This window comes from Pelophylax lessonae (assembly GCF_965119305.1).
Source record: "Pelophylax lessonae genome assembly, chromosome: 1".
Lineage (NCBI taxonomy): Eukaryota > Metazoa > Chordata > Amphibia > Anura > Ranidae > Pelophylax > Pelophylax lessonae.
Window position 1 is genome coordinate 820,883,769 of NC_138768.1, and position 21,979 is coordinate 820,905,747.

The 21,979-nt window shown below is 45.5% G+C and overlaps 1 protein-coding gene across 1 annotated transcript in view; it reads right to left on the bottom strand.

Moving 5' to 3' along the window:
• The window catches only part of PTCD3 (pentatricopeptide repeat domain 3), a 111,735-nt gene that overhangs the window by 21,722 nt on the left and 68,034 nt on the right, over nucleotides 1-21,979 (bottom strand). The window contains exons 16-19 of the mRNA XM_082258492.1: nucleotides 21,698-21,726; nucleotides 19,780-19,886; nucleotides 4,155-4,233; nucleotides 3,046-3,136 (exon numbers count right to left, since the gene is read on the bottom strand). Coding sequence (XP_082114618.1) covers nucleotides 3,046-3,136; nucleotides 4,155-4,233; nucleotides 19,780-19,886; nucleotides 21,698-21,726 — 306 coding nt within the window. The remainder of the gene's footprint in view (nucleotides 1-3,045; nucleotides 3,137-4,154; nucleotides 4,234-19,779; nucleotides 19,887-21,697; nucleotides 21,727-21,979) is intronic.

Here is a 21,979-nt window from a genome sequence, read left to right on the forward strand (position 1 = left end):
GGATCACTGCCCTGGACTTACACAACACCTAACCAGTTCACAAGGCAATATATCTTTGTGCAGGGTCCTGTCCAGATCCAGTGGTGACCAGCAACATTACAGGTAATCCCTGCGTATCCAGTGCAGGGTCCAGGTACCATTCCTCTGAGTGTAGAAAGCCATAGGCAATTGATCTGGAAATAGCCTATCTCTTAATCCCGCAAACATGACCATCACCTAAGGCACTAGCAAAAAATGTAAAGCTTTCCGTAGCTGGGGGGGGGGGGGGGGCGGAGGGGGGGCTGGGGGATTTCCTTTGGCTGTGTCCAATCACCTAAAGGTGGCAATAGAACCCCTAAAGTAATGGCTATGATAATATTCTGTGTCATGGGATGTATGATAAAAAAAAAAAAAAAAAGGAGGAGCAGCACAATAGCGCTGCAAGGGTGAGAATAACTTATTTGGGAGTGGGCTTTAAAGTAATATTAAAATGTCATTTTTTTGAATGCCTAACTGCTAATCCCCTTTGTGCTATTCCTGTTTTAGGGTGGCTCCTTTCCCTTACAGGGTTCAATGCAGCAACCCCTCTGTGCATGCTCTGTGCAACCCCCTCTAGTTGGAACCCCTCTGTGGGTTCCAACTAGGGGGGTTGTGAGGACACTGCCTGTGCCAATGTGCACAGGCAGACCGAGAAGTTTGAAATACATACAAGACACGTCCTCTGTTCCTCCTCCAGGAGAGGTAATTGACAAGTGGCTTCTATGTCTCTGCCTCTAAAGCTGCTGTCAAACACATTGCGGGAGGAAGAGCAGACAGTGCGCCTGGTGTGTGTAGTTCAGGCAGCATCATCATCATCATGTCAGGCAAGTTTATTGAATAAAGGGGTATTCATCCTCCAGGTTCCTGTGCGTTCTGCCCCACTCGGAAGTTTATGGAAGTGGCACACATGAACCGGAATATGCGGCAGGAAAAAGTGTTTCTGAGCTGTATGGAAAATAATTATTTAGTCTTCTGTATTGAAGTAGTCTACAAAGATTTGTTTCTGTTTTACAAATGTAGGCTTTAGTACTACTTTATAAAGACCCTGGCACGTGAACAAGGTGACAGGGTCTTAAAATACAAAGGGCAAATAGCACGGCCTTTTTTTTTAAAACATCTAAAAACTATAACAAAAAAAGTAGCAAGCTGAACCAAGAACTGCAGAGAGACTCATCAGTTCCCTAGATAATCTGCTGCATTACCGAGCAATGTGGGGTGTTTCATATATTAAATGACACAGGCTGCATCTTTGGTTAATCCCAAATATTGGGTGACACTAAACCCTGGTTTAACAAAAATTGTATTCAATTATGTATGTAGCACAATTCCCAGCCGTTTTGCTACATATGGGTCCCCCTGGGTTACCGCTAGCAACAGCAGCACATTTAAGCATGTTCTCCAAGTCTTCATCCCACTCTCCTTACCTCCTGCAGAGCTGACCTCACACTTGGCTTGAGTTTTGGAATAAAGTCCCGGACACAAAAACTGAGATTTTGAACTTTTCTTTTGGCCATTGTCACGGGCAACTGACCGAGTAACCAGGGGGGAAATCCCGGACGGGCCCCCAAATGTAGCACAATTCCCAGCTGTTTTGCTGGATATGGGTCCCCCTGGGTTACCGCTAGCAACAACAGCACATTTAAGCATGTTCTCCAAATGTGAGCACTGAGACAATGACCAATCCAGTAGCTTTTGGGTTTTTTATATTTATTTGTATGGGAGAAGGGATGAGTGGGATAATCCTGGAACTAAGCTAGGCTAGTTTGGCGGAGACATTTGAATACTGCTGTTTGGCACTGACTTGACGCTGGCTGAATGCCTATCACAATGACTTGACACTCGTTTACACTGGCCGGATGCATGTTAATGCTGAATTGACTTGGGACTGCTTTCTGACTAAAAGAGTCCTCTTCAAGCTCCCCTACTCCTGTTGAGGTAGCTACTTGAATACACTTCTGCACACTTCAGGGCCTGCACCGACGCCCTCTTTCTCTCTCTAATCTTCAGGGCTTAGACACTGGCATCCCCTTTCTAAGCCACCAATACTGGTTAGCTGGCCCCCGGATCCCTTTGACCTTCTGGAGTGGTCCCCTCTCTCAGGCAGACCCCTGGACAGTTTTGAGTACTCACAAAACTGTTTTTCCAGGAAACTTCTGCCCAGCAGCTCCACTCGGTCCACAGCACTCTGGATCCTTCCTGTAGCCCAGCTCAGCCTCTGGTCCTCTAGGCCGACCGCCCAGGACACCCTCACTTGCTCTGACAGGAGGAGAGACAGCCGTCCGCCTCCTCCTGGGACTCTGCTTCCCGCCAAATACCCTCCTGTCACCTGCTCCCCTCAGGTTTATATCCGGTCCCAGGGTGCATTGTGGCAAACTCCGCCCACTGAGACAGATATAAGCCCTGGTGTTCTATTGGCCAGGTTTCCTCCTGTTTAACAAGAGCCCTCATTGGATACAGTGGGGAGACTCCCCAGACTCAACAGACCACACCTGGGAACACATGACAGCCTAACTGACTGATCAGGCCCCCCCTGATAAGCAGACAGGGCCACACATATGCTTTTCCTAGCACCTACCTAGGAGGCTGCTACATGTATTTCTAACTCCTAAAAGTACTTGCTCTCAGCATCCTTCAATGTTGCAAGGAAGAACACAGAAGGAACAGTTTAATGAAAAATAGATTACAGGGCAATCAAAAAGTGAATGTGTATGGATTATGTTTGAAGAATAAGCATATTGCTTAGAGTCACTTTAAACTTGAATGCTCCCACAATGGGAACATGGCATGGGTTTCCATCTTTTGTCCATAAGAAATTCGGTTGCTTGTATTGAACAAGTGGAATAGGCAGAGCTTTCAGGGCAATTATGCTTCACAAATGCTTTAAAACAAACTGCTTGCTCTGTAGTAAAGTGCATGAACTGAAGTACAGCATGTCTTAGTAATGGAAGGCTGCAATATATATATATATATATATATATAAAAAAGTGCAGCATACACCAGAACTACTATACATCTGATTTAGGTTACCTTTCCAGATCTGAGGTAAAAGCTCAAAGCGGTTCTCCATCTCTACCACCTGCAGAAGATCCATGATGCCTTTTACATGCGGATAAAACCTCTGTGGAAAAAGACACAGCATAAATAATCCTGATTTTCTACGGTCATCCAGACTTTGAAATCCCCAGTCATGTCATTCCAACTTTAACCACTTCAGCTCTCAAACCTGTATACTCCCTATGGACTAGAGCAATTTTTACTTTTCAACTGTGGGCCTATAGATTCCATGACTTTGTCACTATTTAAAGTATAACTAAAGGCAACATTTTTTATTTTTTTTTGAGTTTTGGATAGAGTGGAAAGGGATTAGAAAACCAATCAGGTTTTTATTTCTGTAAGTTCCCCATTAGGGAGAATTCTCCTCTCTATTTGACCTGTTTACTGTGGTCATCAAAAATGAAAAGAGAAGAAAACCCCAAATTTTGCATTGACGCCACCAGAACAGAAGAGGTGAAATCTTCCAATAGGCACACTAGTTCTAGTGACGCCCTGGAATTCCTTCATTTTGGAGGGATTTCCTCCCACTTCCTGTTTTGGCTATGGGCCCGGAATTTAAGGTATATCTCCCCAATGGGACACAGATGGCAAAAAACAAAAAAAACAAAAACAAAACCTGTTGGGTTATAACCCTCCCCTTACTCTATCCAAATGAAAAAAAAAATGTTTTGCCTATAGTTCTACTTTAAAATAAAGTCATTTGTACATCACGTTTTGGTACAAACAAGGCTCTCTCTTGCCAATATTGCCTTGCAAAGATTATTTTATTTCTTTGCAATCTACAGACAAAAGATACAAGAGAAACTGAAAAAAAAGCTTATTTTTCTAATTTGACCAGTGCTCACGTTAAAATATTAAGAGGTCGTGTAGATAAAAAGTGCATTTTATTCTAGAATTTGTCCTGTTTAGGACACTAAAATAATATTTATATAACAAAGCATAAGTTATGTACAAAAAAACGTTTTAATATTAATAGTTAAATAGAAAAAGGAGGGAGTTAATCCGGGCTGATTAGGTTTAATAAGGTATTAAAAAGGAACACAGGATATTTTTTTTTACCCTTCACCATCGCTAGAACTTACAGAAGGAATGTTCTCTTTGTACCACTTTAAGACCACATCAATGTTCTCCAGCAGGCAGATGATGTTAAAAAGCTTGCCACTGCAAACAAAGGAAAAAAGGGATTACTATAAAGGATTGCTTGCACACCTTGGCTTCTGTTTTTTCTTTCCAGCTGCAGATCCTCATGCCTTGAGGTCTCAGCTGTCTATGTATCATTTATGGTTTGCAAAATATGTCTGTTTATTCATGATGTATAACAGGGGTGTCCAATTTTTTGACCTTCCTGGGCCACATTGGAAGAAGAAGCATAGTCTTGGGCCACACATAAAATACCCACCAATATGGATACCTGATGAGCAGAAAAAGCCTGGCAGATCACAAGTTACCGATCACGGACTTAGATAGATAATGTACATATTTCAGTAATAAAACTTCATTTTTTAAAAAACAGTTTCAATTATAAAAGTAAAAAGCAGGCAACATAAAAACTAGTGAGATATTTGACACTGTTTTTAAGAAACGAACGCATCAATATCAGATTTGTTTTATTTAGTAGCAATTCTCAAGGTGCTCATCCGATATTTTGGTTCTTGCCCTTCGTGTGCTTCATCCTCAAAAATAAGTTGCTGCTCAAAACTGATGACATGAATAAGCCATTATTGTGAAGAGTGGGATAAATGGATTTTTGTAAGATCTTACCGTAAAATCCTTTTCTCTTAAGCTCATTGACAGACGTAGTCTTCTTGATTCTCAAGAGCTGGGTTATGTTGTCTCCGCAGGAGTAGGACTAGGCAGAAAGACAAAACGTTCTGGCTCCACCTTAGGGGCAGTCCCTGAGGGTATATCCTCCCTCTCTCTGCTACAGGGAATCAGTTCTGTTCTAAAGCAGTAACAGAGAATTTAACCCAACCCAACTCAATGATAGAGGGGCGGGTACTACGTCTGTCAATGAGCTTAAGAGAAAAGGATTTTACGGTAAGATCTTACAAAAATCCATTTTTCTCTATCGCTCATTGACAGACGTAGTCTTCTTGATTCTCAAGAGCTGGGACATCCAGAAGCAGTGCCACAAATGAGGGGTGGGATTGACAAAATCAAATCCAATCTAGAAGGCCCAACCGGTGCCAAACTAGAAGTTTTAAAGGCTCATTATAAACAAAGAATGAGACTAAAGAAAAATTTTCCAACGGAAAAAATCCTCGAGGTAGACCACTGGTCTCCTCAAATTGCGGCCTGCAAAACCTTGCGGCCAAACGAGGCATCAGACGATGCCATTACATCAACTTTATAATGTTTTGTAAAGGTATGCACCGACGACCAGGTAGCCGCCTTGCACACCTGGACCACTGACGCCTGATGGTGAAAGGCCCATGACGCACTAAGTGCCCGAGTGGAGTGCGCCTTAACAGGGAACGGGGGCTCCCGACCCTTAATAGAATAGGCCTGTACTACCGTCTGTCTGATCCATCTGGAAATGGTCGCGGCAGATGCAGGCAACCCCTTTTTGGGTCCATCTGGGATCACAAAAAGTGAATCCGTCTTGCGAAACGAGTCTGTCGTTTTCAAGTATACCCTGATCGCCCGGACCACATCCAAGGAGTGTAAAGCAAACTCTCGCGGATGACTGGGCTTAGGACACAGGGAAGGTAACACAATTTCTTCATTCAGATGAAATTCTGAAACCACTTTTGGTAGGAAGGATGGATTCGGACGAAGAACCACCTTATCTCTATGAACCACCAGATATGGTGAACGACAAGATAATGCGGCCAGTTCTGACACCCTGCGTGCAGAAGTAATAGCCACCAAGAAGGCCACCTTCTGGGACAACGTAGGTAGAAGAATCTCCCTAATATCTTCAAAGGGAGGTTTCTGAAGAACAGACAACACTAAATTAAGATCCCAGGGGGGTAACGGCGCGTGCACTGGCGGAGCCAGATGTCGCACCCCCTGGATGAAATTCCGCACCAAGGAATGAGTCGCCAAAGGCTTCTGAAAGAAGATAGCTAATGCTGAGACCTGACCCTTGATAGTACTCAAGGCCAGTTTCTGCTCAACCCCTTGTTGCAGAAAAGCCAATATTCGACTAATCGAATAAGACCGAGGACGGAACCCCAAAGGTTCACACCATGCAATGTAGGACTTCCATGTGCGATGATAAATCTTTCTGGAAGTCGCTTTCCTTGCTTCAACTAGAGTAGGAATAACTGAAGCTGACAATCCCTTGTCCTTCAGCACCTGGGTCTCAATAGCCAGGCCGTTAAAGCCAGCGATCGTAAAGCAGGATGGAAGATCGGTCCCTGAGACAGTAGGTCCTCCCTGAGAGGAAGTCTCCATGGGACGTCCGCCACCAGTCTGACCACGTCGGCGTACCAAGCTCGACGAGGCCAGTCCGGAGCTACCAGAATTACTGGAATTCCTTCCTCCTCTATCCTGCGAAGAAGTCTTGGCAGTAACGCGAGAGGAGGGAAGGCATACATTAGCTGGTATTGCCCCCACGGGGCGATCAGTGCGTCTGCGGTTTCTGCTAGAGGATCGCGGGAGCGAGCCACGAATCTCTGAACTTTCCTGTTGAATCGTGATGCCAACAGATCCACATCCGGGGTGCCCCACCGTAGGCACAACTGGTGGAAAACGTCTGGATGGAGGGACCATTCCCCCTGATCCAGAGTCTGACGGCTGAGATAATCTGCCTGCCAATTCTCCACCCCCGGAATGAACACCGCAGAGATTGCTGGAACAAATCGTTCCGCCCAGCGAAGAATGCAAGCCACTTCTTTGGCCGCTCGGACACTCTTGGTGCCCCCCTGGTGATTGACATAAGCCACGGCCGTGGCATTGTCCGACTGGATCCGAACCGGGCTGCCCTGGAGCTGCTCGGTCCAGTGAATCAGACAAAGTCTGATCGCTCTCAGTTCCAATACATTTATCGGTAACCTGGATTCTTCCGGGGACCAAAGTCCCTGGACAGATAACTGACCGAGAATTCCTCCCCATCCGGATAGACTGGCATCCGTGGTCACTATCGTCCAATATATTGGCAGAAATGACTTTCCCTGGCTGAGCATCGGAGACCGAAGCCACCAGACCAGAGACTCTCTGGTCTGTTTGCTCAATCGGATCTGATTGTCCAGGGATTCCGGATTCCGATTCCATCTGAGAAGAATCTCTTGCTGAAGAATTCAGGTATGGGACTGGGCAAATGGGACTGCTTCGAACGAAGCCACCATCAACCCCAGAACCCTCATGCAAGTCCGAAGGGAAGACCAGCTGTTGGACAGTAACAACTGGACTGCTGATTGAATCTTTCGGAGTTTCCCTACCGGAAGAAAAACTCTTGTCCTGACTGTGTCTAGAATTAGACCCAGATATTCGAGCCTCTGGGTGGGAACCAGAAATGACTTTTGCTGGTTCACCAGCCACCCGAATTCCTGTAAAGAAATCATAGTAATTTCTATGTTTTGTAGCAAGGTCTGAGGAGACTCTGCATGAAGCAGAAGATCGTCTAGGTAACCAAGGATCGATATGCCTCTTTGGCGCAGAAGTGCCAACATTGGGGCCAACACCTTTGTGAAGACCCGCGGAGCCGTGGCGAGACCGAAAGGTAACGCCACAAACTGATAGTGGTTCTCTTCTACGGAAAAGCGTAGAAACCGCTGATGTCCTGCGAAAATGGGAATGTGAAGATAGGCGTCCTTGATGTCTATGGACGCTAGGACATCCCCTGGATGCAGGAAGGCTGCTACTGTGCGAATGGACTCCATTCTGAATCTTCTTATGTTGACAAAAGAATTGAGTGCTCTTAGGTCCAGAATTGGACGCACTTTGCCCTCTTTCCTGGGTATTGTAAATAGGTTTGAATAAAACCCTTGAAACCGTTCTGTCCAAGGAACGTGGACTACCACTCCTTGTTGTAGTAAATCTGTGACTGCTCTCCGCAGATCTTCTAAACGATCTGAGGATAGTCGGATATTGGAAGGGAAGAATCGCGCCGGTGGGAGAGATCGAAACTCGATCTTGTACCCTGACCTTATGACTTCGCAAACCCATTTGTCCGGGATTCTGGAAAGCCATGGATCCGGGAACCGGCGAAGACGTCCCCCCACCCCAGTTATGGGTGGGGGCGCACCTTCAGGCTTTGGACGGTTTATCTTCAGGTCTGGAGGGGGCGGGCTTTTGCTTGCCCGACCAACGACCCCTGACGCCTCCTGCAGGAGCTTTGGAGGACTTCGTTTTTTCACCCGCGGGACGAAAAAACCTCTTGTGAGCAGAAAAAGAAGGCCCTCGTCTTTGACGAGTTCCTTTACCTTTAAAATTTTGCGGTAAAAAGGTGCTCTTTCCACCCGTGAGATCTTTAATGATCTCATCTAAGTTGGCTCCAAATAGACGCTCTCCTAAAAAGGGGATATTAGCCAATGCTTTTTTGGAACCTTGGTCGGCTAACCAACCTTTTAGCCACAGTGTACGCCTGAGAACCACTGCTGAGACTGATGCTCGCGCCAATAATGGAGTGGCGTCTAACGCCGCATCACACACAAACTGTAACCCCTGTATCATTTGTTCCAACAAATCTGATACCGCCTGAGGGACCTCTTCTAAGTCCCGGCGTAACCACTTGGTCCATTCAGTTACAGCCTGCGAAACCAGACCAATAGCTATTATAGGTCTGAAAGCTGATCCAATCAAGGAAAACATGGTGCGAGACATAGCTTCTATCTTGCGATCCACTGGATCTTTAAAAGACGGAGCGTCTTCTAGAGGAATAACCGTGGCTTTATTCAATCTAGCAATTGGTGAATCCACCACAGGTGGTTCTGTCCATTTCTTAATGAGGGTTTCCTCAAACGGATAACGCCTGTCAATGCGTTTAGAAATAGTAAAAGTGCGTTTTGGCAGACGCCATTCTTCTTCGATTGGATTGCCAAAACATTTGGGCAATGGAAAAACCTTCGCCACTTTGATGCGTTTTTTAGTCCCAAAAGGGATTTCAGTTTCAGCTATTTCCGATGGAATACCCTGTAACCTTAAGGTTTCTTGAACAGATACAATGAGTGCGTTTACCAACGCTTCCTCTTGGGCTATGGCGGATGCCGAAACATCCTCCTCGCTGTCTGAAGAGACAGGACCCAAGACACCAATCCCAGATGAGGTACCTGCAACTGCAGAAATAGGCTCAGAGTCTGAATCCGAGGTTTCAGATAATAAGGGGTTAGGCGGGGGTCGCTTTCTTGCGCCCTGTCCCTGACAAGCCACTTCCACTCGGGACACAAAAGTTTCCATAATAGCTGACAATGATTCAATTGTCAGTGGGGTGCTGGAGGATCCCGCAGACCCCTCGAGGGGATCCGGAGGAGATACATGAGTGGCAGGGTCCATGTTAATTCAGGACACCTTTGCCAGCAAAACAAAAAAACGTTTTCTTTTTTTTTTTTTTTTTTGTGTGTCTCCCCCTAGCGCAATAGCGCCCCTCAGAGTACCTGCTTCTCGATCCCACAGAGAGAGAGGGACCCCCAAGGCTCACCAACCGATGCAGTGCAGTTTCCAACCAACTGCAGTCAGCGTCTGTCTTACACAGACTGGAAGGAGCTGTTGCTTTTTCCCGGGTAGAAGGACGTGGCTCCGCCCCCTGTGTATGCCTTCCGGCGTTCCTAGCTCTCCACGAGGTAGCTGGGCTCACGAAACATGGCCGCCCACAGAGAAGAGACATAAGACTCCAAAAACATGGCGGCCGGCGTGACCTGAGGACATACATGTACTTGGTCTACGGCAAAATGGCGGCGGACCGCCGAAATCGTTTTCCCAGCACATCCACCTGCATCTCTGCTAAGCGGCGATATATGGATCTACAGGAGATACACTACAAATAAGGTAGGATTATACCTCCTATGTCTGCTGTAATGTTACAGTCTGCTGGGTAGAGTGTTAGCTCTCAAACCAAGTCCACTTCCCACAAACACATGCTGTATTACAAGGGGGACTTGTAAGTATCAGATATATACTGACCATGTATGGAGGGGCCCATAATACATACTGCCTCATAACGAGGAAAAAGGGAACGTTTACTCACCATACCGAACCGACAGGCACCCTCTCTTCACAATACCCTCTCCACCGGGGTGGGGGTTTGTGGACCACTCCGGACGCCTCGACTCTCTGGTTCCTGGCGTCCAAGCGAGACTTTTAACTCGCAAGGTCAGTCCCTCCACTGGGACTCCGTCGCGGCCGACCCAGCGCGGAGCTCTGGTCTGCACGCGCTCGTAGGCAGAAAACCGGGGTGACCACTGGATCTCAACATCCAGCCCGTCGCCCGGCCCCGCATACTTACTTGAATGTGTCGCGGCCGACCAAGCGCAATGCCATGGTCTGCGCGCGCTCGTAGGCCGGCTGGGGTGACCACAAGTGTCGCCCAGTCCGGCATTTTTGCTTGAAGATCTCACAGGAAAAACACTGGAGAAAAAACTACCTAAAAAATGTCTTTTTCTTAAAGAAAAAAGTCTTTGCCAGGACCAAAAGATCCCAGCAAGGAACTTAGGTCCTTACTCCTGACTAGACAGAAAAAAACTGATTCCCTGTAGCAGAGAGAGGGAGGATATACCCTCAGGGACTGCCCCTAAGGTGGAGCCAGAACGTTTTGTCTTTCTGCCTAGTCCTACTCCTGCGGAGACAACATAACCCAGCTCTTGAGAATCAAGACTACGTCTGTCAATGAGCGATAGAGAAATTTTTCTTTGGAAAGATAAAACTTACAAAAGTCCAGGGCAGAGAAACTGAAAAAATATTTCTTCAGCCGAATGTGTTCGCAAATGCGTTTTTACAAAAAAAATTTAATTCAACATTTTTAAGTCCATCTAACATCCCTAAAAGGGAAATCTCTCCATGCAAGTCCCACCCTTCCTGTGCCAGGCTGCACTATTGGAGACAGCATTAGGTCTGCTTTGTCTACAGAATTATTCTTAGGATACACAGACAACCAAACAGGAGGAGAGATGGTTTCATGTTTTCTGAAGCATATAGAGCGTCATCAGACTCCTCATTCCCTGTACTCCTTTAGCTTTACCTTTTAGCCACAAATGTCCAGATGTAGTCAAAAGGAGGGAAACAAAACAAGAAAAATTTGATCGTAATTGGTATATTTGAGGCTTAGGGTTTCTAAAGCTGTTGCTGTAGGCTTGATCCCACAAATGGCAACATGGTAAAACAGCCTTGTCAATAGCATCAATACAGACGCCAAGCTGCCTAAGTATTGACCATCACTACAGACGCCAAGCTGCCTAACTATTGACCATCACTACAGACGCCAAGCTGCCTAACTACTGACCATCACTACAGACGCCAAGCTGCCTAACTATTGACCAACCGTAGACGTGGCTGCTGCTTGACTGTTCCACAGAAACATTGTACAGTCGGATCTTCAGGGTCTGTGGGTACCTTCAGAACATGTTACTTGAGTTCACCCTCTTCTTTTATTTCAAGACCGACCCCATCTCCCCCTTAGTGAAATAATTTCCCATCATCATCATAAAGAAAGGCAGCTTTGAGGCACTCAATATGTAGCCCAATCTGAGTAAGTAGTATTTTGTTCTGTGATAGCATAAAATGACTGACCTACTATGTATTGCCATCAGCAACCAGAAAAGCAGGATGAGAACACTTGCTATCCTTAGGGCTCTTTCACACGGCCGCTCCGTTTGAAAGCTCCGCTGCGGGACTTTTTTTTTTTTTTTCACGGAGCGGATGACATTTCTGTCATCCGCTCCGTGTGTCCGCATATCATCCCATCCGTTTGCGGATGATATGCGGACATAATGTAAGTCTATGGACATTGCGGATGTCAGCGGATGACACCGCTGACATCCGATTTTCCTTCCTTTCCGTTTTTTACACAGAGGAAAAATAGGGTTCTGTTCCATTCCAAAAAACGGAACAGAACTGAAAGGAAGAAAATCGGATGTCAGCGGATGGTATTCCGCTGACATCCGCAATGCCATTGACTTACATTATGTCCGCAAATCATCCGCAAAAAAATAGGATGATTTGCGGACAAGCGGAGCGGCCGTGTGAAAGAGCCCTTACAGTAAGGAAATAAAGAAAAGAATTCACTGCTCAAGGTGGTGTAATTGCCTGATGACTCACACCAGTGCATGCCCCGGCTCACCTCCGTGAAAACTTGATAAAGGAAAAGGAATTGGCAGCACTCCAGGTTGAGTCAAAATCCAGATTTATTGACTGGACATCCAAATATGACAATCGTGACAAGGTAGACGCGTTTCACACACTGACTGTGTGCTTAATCATTTGTAATGATTAAGCACACAGTCAGTGTGTGAAACACGTCTACCTTGTCACGATTGTCATATTTGGATGTCCAGTCAATAAATCTGGATTTTGACTCAACCTGGAGTGCTGCCAATTCCTTTTCCTTTATCAAGGAAATAAAGAAGAGGAAACAAAGATCCTATCCCCTTGCTTGCCTCCTTTTTCCTTTCATTCCTTTTTCTTCTTTAGGCAACATTTTTGGCATTTTCACCATTTGGGTCATTTCCTGTGACTCCCACTAACCCATTTTCAATCACCCACCATATTTGTGGACATATTTTCCCTTGGTTGGCCTTTACATTCCAATTTTTTCATTTTTCACTCACCTCATTCTTTTATATTTCCATCCGTAATTATCCTCTTTTTTTCACTTATTTTTATTGTGCTGGCAGCACTATTATATTCGATCCAATATATATTACATACATGTATACTCTCTATAGATCTTTTGACAGACACTTTTATATGCTGCTACAGCAAAGACTCCTTTTACCCCATTACTTCAAATACTCACCTAACCTGTTGGTGCCACGCTCCGCCATGCTTGTGCTCCCTCAGCTCCCGGTGGGGATATCCCCGGGGATACTATGGACTTCATTACCACATGTGTGCTATTTCAATACTCTATGAAATGTTTATGTATTGGTTTTTATTCAACCTGGATTTGGGTATCACTTACCAGCTCTCATGCATACTCAACTATTTTACATTCTGCAACATGTTACAATTTGTTATACTATTAAATGTGCAATGTTTTATCCCTGCCAGCTTAGTCCTGCCTCTCATTTAAAGTCCCAAACCCTTTTCGTTATATCCCCTTGCTTGTGACAACTGTCAGAAAGACAAATATAAAGATAAAGATAAAGATAGAGAAAGATGCGACACTGGATTCGGTGGATTTTGTCAATCCACAAAACAGATTTTGGGGGGGTCAAAGGTGAGACGCTAGAGACAATGCTTGTGTATTGGCAATACAGTAAAAAACTCTGGGAAGCTTGAAGTTAAGCCCCCTACACACAGGCTGAATAACAGGCAGTATCAGCTAGTTCAATAGAAACCATTTGACATTTGGCCCCTGTGTATGACAGTTGGTCCTGCTTCTGTCAAAGGGGCATGATCAAAAAAGGATTGCCGATCAGCATCCAATCAGCGCTCTTAGCCAGTGGCTGAGAGCACTGACCAATGTGTTCTGGTAGGGGGGCCGTCCCCCTGTCGGTGGGGAGATCGCTTTACTAACATCAGACTGTTAGTACAGGCCCTACTCCCGAGCTCTTAATTTTTTTTTTTTCTGTGTTGCCCGCTGGGTTGAATAAAAAAAGCAATTCTAGTGTGTACCAGGCTTTAGGAGAGAGGCACAGACAGGGGATAGTTACATTCTGGATGAGGGACTTTTCATCACAGCTGCATGAAATCAGTCCCCTCAGTCTTGTACCTACAGTGGATATAAAGTCCATACACCGTGACCCCTGTAAGAATGCCAGGTTTTTGAGATGTAAAATAAAAATAAATCTAAGATAAATAACTTCAGAATTGTTTCCATCTTTAATGTAACCTATACTCTGTGCTATTTAATTAAAAACAAACTGAAATATTTAAAAGGGGGGACATTTAAAAAAAAAAAAAAAATTACAATAGCATGGTTGCATAAAAATGCACACCCTTAAAACAAATAGTTTGTAGCACCTTTGGATTTTATCACAGCATTCAGTCTTTTAGGGTAGGACTTTAGCAGCAAGGCATTTCTTGCCTTGGAAAAAATTCCCCACAAAAGTGCTCCAAATCTGCCATTGCAAGGGCATCTCCTGTGCCACAGAACATCTCAGATCATCCCACAGATTTTCAATTGGATTCAGGTCTAGGCTCTGGCTGGGCCATTCCAAAACTTTGATCTTCTGATGAAGCCATTCTTTTGTTGATTTGGAGGTATGCTTTGGTTCATGTTTTGCTGAAAGGTGAATTCCTCTTCATCTTCATCTTTTTAGAAGACCTGAAGGTTTTGTGCCGGTTTCCCTTACGTCCTCCGACAGTCGCCGCCCACTCTTACAGTCTTCACTTATGGGGAGGGGTGGGCAACGCAACCGCCAGAAAAGCAACGCAGTACCCCATCAGAGAAAGCAACCTTACATGTACAAGAAGGTAACCTTCTGGGTAACAAAAAAGGGCTCAACATGAGCAACAACCCAGGAAAACAAATAACCAAGGGGAAAACAACCCCAACAGCTAGGGACCCGTACAAAAACCAGGGTTCCCTATGGAACTGCCGCACAGAGAACTTTGCGGCCAAAGGATGCATCAGCTGATGCCAGAACATTACGTTTGTAGAACTTCGAGAAAGTGTGCACCGACAACCAAGTCGCAGCCTTGCACACCTGGGCCACCGAGGCCTGATGCCGATAGGCCCAGGACGTACTCACCGATCTGGTAGAGTGCGCCTTGACAGGCAAGAGAGGAACCCGTTCCCGCAACGAGTAAGCCTGTACAATGGTCTGTCTGATCCATTTGGCAATGGTTGCTGCAGACGCAGCCATACCCTTCCGAGGTCCCTCAGGAAGGACAAAGAGAGAATCCGATTTCCGAAAGGATTCAGTTGACGACAGGTAAACCCCGATCGCCCAGACAACATCCAAGGAATGCAAGGCAACCTCCTTTGGATGCTTAGGATTCGCACAAAGCGAAGGCAAAACAATGTCCGCATACAGGTCCTGAGTGACGAGGATTCGTTGTCCCTGAGGGACCTGACCTCGCTCTGCAGGGTCCGGAGCTTGTCCTCCGGCAAGAACACCTTTGCTTGAGCAGAGTCCAGGACCATTCCCAGATACTGGAGACGAACCGAAGGCGACAAGGTCGACTTCTGTATGTTGATGGTCCACCCGAACACTTGGAGCGTCTGGACCGTAGTGGACAGATCGCGCAGCAGGCTCTGACTGGCCTTCGATCTTAACAGGAGATCGTCCAGATATCCCAAGACCGCAATGCCCTGTGCCCGCAACAGGCCCAGAACAGGCGCCAACACTTTGGTAAAGACCCTTGGAGCCGAAGTGAGACCGAAAGGCAACGCCACAAACTGGTAACGCTCCTCCGCTATAGCGAATCGGAGGTACCTCTGATGACCCTCGAAAATGGGGATGTGTAGATACGTATCCTTCAGGTCTATAGAGGCCAGGAACTCCCCCGGATTCAGGGAGGCCACCACCGAGCGGAGTGATTCCATTCGGAACTTTCGAACGCGCACGAAGCGGTTCAGCGCTTTTAAGTCCAGAATCAGACGCACTTTGCCCTCCTTTCTGGGCACGGTGAACAGATTTGAGAAAAAACCCCCGAAACCTGTCCCGATGAGGCACTGGGACGATCATCCCCTTGAGCGAGAAGATCCTGCACCGCTTGATGTAGGTCCTGTAACCACCCTGGGGTCAAATTAAGTTTTGAGGGAAAGAATCTGTTTGCCGGCCGTGACAGAAATTCGATCTTGTACCCTGACCAAATGATTTCCTGAACCCACCTGTCCGTGATTCGGAGCAGCCAAGGTTGGAGGAAACCGCGCAAACGTCCCCCCACCCCTGAAATGGGTGAGGGCGCCCCTTCAGGCAGAGGCGGACTGAGCCACCGCACCGGCCTGGCCGGATTTTTGCTTGCCAAACCAGGGCTTCTTCTGGCCACCTTGGCCCTTGAAGGGTTTTCCCTTGTTCTGTGCCTTGAAGGCACGAAAGGACCCCTGAGTAGGTTTAAAGGAGGGGGCCCGCTTACCGCGGAAAAACTTACCCTTAGGGTTCTGGGGCAGCAAAGTGCTCTTACCCCCAGTGACTCCTTTTATCAATTCATCCAGGGATTCCCCAAAAAGGCGAGATCCCGCATAGGGGATATCAGCCACCGTCTTCCTTGATTTTTGGTCAGCCGACCAACAATTCAACCAAATTAAGCGACGGTTAATCACAGCGACACTGGACAGGCGTATCGCCAAAGGGGCCTCATTTAGAGCCGCATCGCACAAATACATGACCCCCACGGTAGATCTGATCCACCATCTCCACTGTAGCGGGAGGGGCAGAATCGGCCACGAGGGTGCGTTTGAGCACCTTGGTCCAATCCGCCACAGCCTGAGCCACCATCACCGAGGCAAAAATAGGCTTGAGCATGGAACCCGCCACCATGTAGGCGTGTCGGGCAAGAGATTCCAGTCTCCTATCAGTAGGATCCCTAAACACCGGGGAGTCCTCGGCAGGGAGAAGGGTAGATTTATTCAATCTAGCCACCGTGTGATCCATTTGAGGAGGCAAACACCAGTGCGCCATCGTAGTGGCCGCAAAAGGGTAGAGAAGTTGAAACTTCTTAGGCACCACAAAGGTGTGTTTTAAATTACGCCATAGCTCATTCACCTTATGGTGAAACTCTGCGGGGCAAGAAAAAACCTGCGCCGTCTTTCAGGTTCTGTGTGTGCCAAAAGAGGACACAACGCCCGGAGGAGTGGGCTCATCCTCCAAATGTAGTGTTTCCTTCACCGCTAGGATCAACTCATCCATAGCAGCGCGTTCTCCGGGCGACCCAGGGGGGGGGGGTAGTCATCCACCCCTGCGACCTCCGCCTCCCCCTCAGACTCTTGCGGGTCCTGAGAAGAGCGAGACCCCCGAAAGGGTCACGCTACCTACAGCAACCATATCACACTCAGAATCAGAAGAAAAGGAAATTCTAGGCCTTTTTCTAGCAGCACGTTCAGACATCAGCACATCCATTTTTGACACCAAAGTTGCCACAACAGCAGCCAAATTAGTGACTGTAGAGGATTCAGAGGACCCTGAATCCCCCACCAAAGCTGGAGGAAACTTGCTGTCCTGGGATTCCATAGCAGAAATAAAAAGTTTTTTTTTTTTGTTTTGGAACTGACCCTTTAAGAGCGCTGTGGACCCCACAGCACACCGCTATCGAGACTGTGACACACAGACCCCCCCCTCCCCCGCAGGGACAAAACTGACCAGGAAGAGTGCACAAAGCAGGATAAGAAAGGAACAGCAGGACAGACACTCCCACAGTGTGTTACCAGCTTCTTCGGTCGGCTCTGTGAGAAAGGAGGAAGTGATGTCACCGCTGGAGGCTGAACTAAGCTGCAGGCCAAGGGAAAATGGATGCCTATGTAAACGAATGGGAGGCTTCGGCAAGATGGCCGCCGACACGTGCTCGGAACGATCGTGTTGCCACACAAAAGATGGCGCCGAAAGGCGTGAAAATACACACTACATAGCATGCTGTATAAAGCACCCAGAGTGAAGCCAGACATGCTGCCCACACTTAAAATGGCGGACCGGCGGTCTTTTAACCCGCAGCGGTCGTCGCATGTGTCTGCATCCCCAAGCACCCTAAAGTGACATTAGGAGAGGGACCCCCACACAGCGTTGCTGTGAGAGAATAAAAACCCCCGCAGGTACCGGGACCAGGGAGCCCAAAATGCACAGACACAGGGGACACCACAGACACAGGACTGCCGACCCCAGACAGAGGCCCCACATAGAATGTACTTACCTGTACCTGTTGGCGTGGGGTGCCTCATATCAAGCGGGAAACCGTCCTCCTTCAGATGGCAGGGGAGTGCAGCCAGCCAAAAAGGCAGGACACAGACGAACCTATGCTGTGTCCAGTGAGGTAGCCACCTCACATGGCTGCATCCCAGATGGACAGGGATGGGTCGTTTGTGAGGCCAGGGCGAACACATAGCCTGCAAAACGCTCGATGGTGGGCTGGGGTTCCATCTGACCCTCTGTCCTGGAGAACCAGGACGGTCAGTCCGATTCCCAGCTCCGCAGACGCCGTCTTCATCCGAAGATCCACTAACTAATGCTGATAAAATAAACAGCTAGCAATGTAAAGAAAAAATGACATCTTTTGAAAATAAATCTTAAGAGAAAAAGAGAAAAGGCTGAGACTGTAGCCTCAGCACAGGGAAGCCTATCCACTCCTGAAGCTAGGAAGAAGACAAACTGAATTGGGATGGCTATTGCAGGGGGGTATTGGACTAGAAGGACATGGGTGTGACTATGTAGATTTATTGTTCTTTTACAAGTCTTATGCCTAGAAACTCCTGTGGAGATGAAGTCAATACCCCATAAGTGAAAACTGTATGAGTGGGCGGCGACTGTCGGAGGACGTAAGAGAAAGTGCATATTTTTAGCACTTATTACTCTAGTAATGTCACTGGTCCCCCCAAAAGTGTCAAAAATGTCAGTTATTAGTCTGATATGTCCACCACAACATTGCAGTCCCGATAAAAATCGCTGATCGCCGCCATTACTAGTAAAATATTTAAAAAAAAATTACATAAATCTTTCCCCTAGTTTAAAGACGTGATAACTTTTGCGCAAACCAATCAATATACATTTATTGGGATTTTTTTTTTTTTTTTTTACAAAATACAAATTGGCCTAAAATAATAAAAAAATTAGATTCATTTTTTTTTTTGGGGAATGTTAAATAGCAGAAAGTAAAAAATGTTTTTTTTTGCAGAATTGTCTCTCTTTTTTGTTTATAGTGCTAAAAATAAAAATCGCACACCGGTGATCAAATACCACCAAAAGAAAGCTCTATTTGTGGGGGGAAAAGAAGGACATCCAATTTTTTTTTAGGGTACAGCATCGCATGACCGCGCAATTGTCAGTTAAAATAACGCAGTGTCTCATCACAAAAAATGGCCTGGTCATTAAGAGGGTAAATCCTTCCAGTCCAGAAGTGGTTAAAAGGTGTGCATATTTATACAACCATATCATTGTAAGTTTAATTTTCATGTTTTTCTATTTTAAAGATCTGGGCTTGTGTAATTCAATTAAAAACAGATTATAATTCACTAAAAGACAGAAAAAAATTCTGAAGTGGATTATCTTGATCTGATGTTTTTACATCTAAAAAGCCTGGCTTTTTTTTTTTTTTACAAGGGTGTGTAGACTTTTTATATCAATTGTATCTACCTATTAGAATGGTGATGGGAGTAGAGGATGACCATGTGCACATAATGCTTTAAAAGTGCACAATTGAGAGTAACATGTAGATCAGGGTTTCTCAACCAGGGTTCCTCCTGAGGTTGCTAGGGGTTCCTTGAGCAACGGCCAATTTCTGCCTCTCAAATAAGCTTCCAATGACACCATTGTTCCTTTTAGCTGTCTGTAAGGGTAATTCTTCCCAACGATGACAAGAGTAAGGAGCATTCTTCCCACTGACTGTCACACTAATGTGTAATGAGTTGTAGATTTTTAATTTTTAGCAGGGGTTCCCCGAGACCAGAAATTAATTTCAAGGGTTCCTCTGTGTTGAAAAGATTGAGAAAGGCTGATGTAGAGAGTAACAACTCACTAGTAGTAACTCTGCAAGGAGCGGTTTCCGAGAAGTTTCCAGTTGTCTCCAGTGTTTTTTAGGGCATCCACTTTATAAGCCAATTCTATGTCCTTTGTTTCCAGACACTGAAAGCAGAAAAACACTGGTAAGACAAGATCCAGATTCTCTTATGTAGCTTAAAATTTCTTCCTACCACATTGCAAGGTTTCATCTGAAGCACAACCGGAGTTTCAGTAGCCAATCAGAGTAAGTGCCGGTTCACACTATTGCGATGCGGGAACACTGCAAATATAGCGCGTGTTCCCGCATCGCATCCGCAGCACAGGCAGTTCAGACTGCCATATGCGATACGCTGGGGGTGTCAATTCAAAGTGAACGACACCCCCAGATCAGATCGCATATCGTAGTGCAATCTGAAGGTTCACACAGGAATCAGATCGCACTAGTGTCAACCACCATGTGATCCGATTCTGCTGCGGACCAAAAAAAGGGTCCTGTGCGTATTCACTGCGATTGCGGTGCAAATTCAGCCATACAAACTTATGGCTGAATTTGCACCAGCACAGACATCACATGTGATTTTAGGAGAAGTGCGCTCCGAATCATATGCAATGTCTGTGATCGCAAAAGTGTGAACTGGCACTTAAAGTGGTCAAAACAGACGTCTGGAGGTTTGTGATTTTTGGTATCCTAAATTAAGGCTTGCTTTCCCACTCTTTTCAACTGGCATGCTTGTTACAGAATACTCATATACACAAACACCTATGGCCTATCTGAGCACAATTAGGACTAGGCAGTATACCTGTTCATACAGGACTTATTTACCAAGTGGTTTTGCACTCAAATACTTTATGAGTAGATAATAAATGTCAGAACTCCTTTGGTTTCACTCTTACTGAATCTGGTAACGTTCCCTGCCCCTTACACAATACACCCAGCATATTGGTCGGTGCTTTTCACTTTTCACCTTTATGCCAGTTGCTGGAGCCATTCTTTTGTCTTTTAAAACTGCCCTGCAAGAGCATGCACAGTTCAGTCGCTGCAACATCAACAAGAGGACAGACTGTCTGGGTAGGACATAAGACAGTATGGATCTTGACTACAAGTGGATAACCAGAGATACACAGATAAAAGGCACAAAACCATTTACAACGCTAACTTTGATGATAACAAAAGTAGATAAAAAAAGTTCCTTTTGAGAGCATAGCATTTTTTATTACTGCATTTTATATCTGAAGCAATGCATCCTGAAAAGCTTATCCCCTCTGCATCTGTAATCTTTGGAACAACATTCCCATGTAGGATAACCTGTGCAGAGGGAACTTCATCTGGGTTGCATCTTGCAATGAACAGTGCTGACTGCTGCCCTGGGCAGTCTATAGTGGCAATCATAAAATAATTATCACATGGTTTTGTTTGTAAACCTCAGTCATCAAGTATTTCCCTCTGTATGCACTTGCTGTTAAAGTATTTCTTAAAAAAAATATTTTTTTCTATATTAAGTTGTTATAGCTGCAAAGGCTGTGCCAACTCAATATTGAACCCTACGGACTAAGACTGGGATGTCAATAAAGTTTGCGTGTGTGTAAAGGCAGGCGTCCCAATACTTTTGGTAATATAGTGAATATCACTGCATAATGTAAAAGAAAGGCTTTTGAAAAAATAACGCCCTGTAGGCAATTTCATTCACCATTACCTGAACTCCAAAAGTAAAAACTAGCTCACTTATAGCAAAACATCTAGAAATGTTATCTGGGCCTGAGTGGTGCCCTGAAAAATCCAAATTTGGTCTTGAAATCCTCCTAAAAAAATAGCAAGAAATTTCCTGTTTCTAAAACCTCAAAGATGTATATCTGCAGTAAAACTGGGGGTTCTCCGAAAATTTACAGTAAACCAAAGCATAATTTACAGGAATCATTTTGACTGACATACTTACCACTCTCATTGACTCTGCAAAAAATTTCACTGAAAAAAAAAAATATTAAAAAACACTTAATTAAAAAATATATATATAAAAAAATCAATAATAAATAAAATTATTGGCAATTTCCTAGCAGCTAATATACATACAAATTTGTTTTCTATAGCCTATCTTTGATTCTACCAGTGACCACCATACTAGTAGATTGCTTTACTTTGAGGACATAAAGCTCAATTCATAAAGCCAAAACACCAGGATAAAGCTACTTCTATTTAAAAATGTCCAACTTGATTTGAA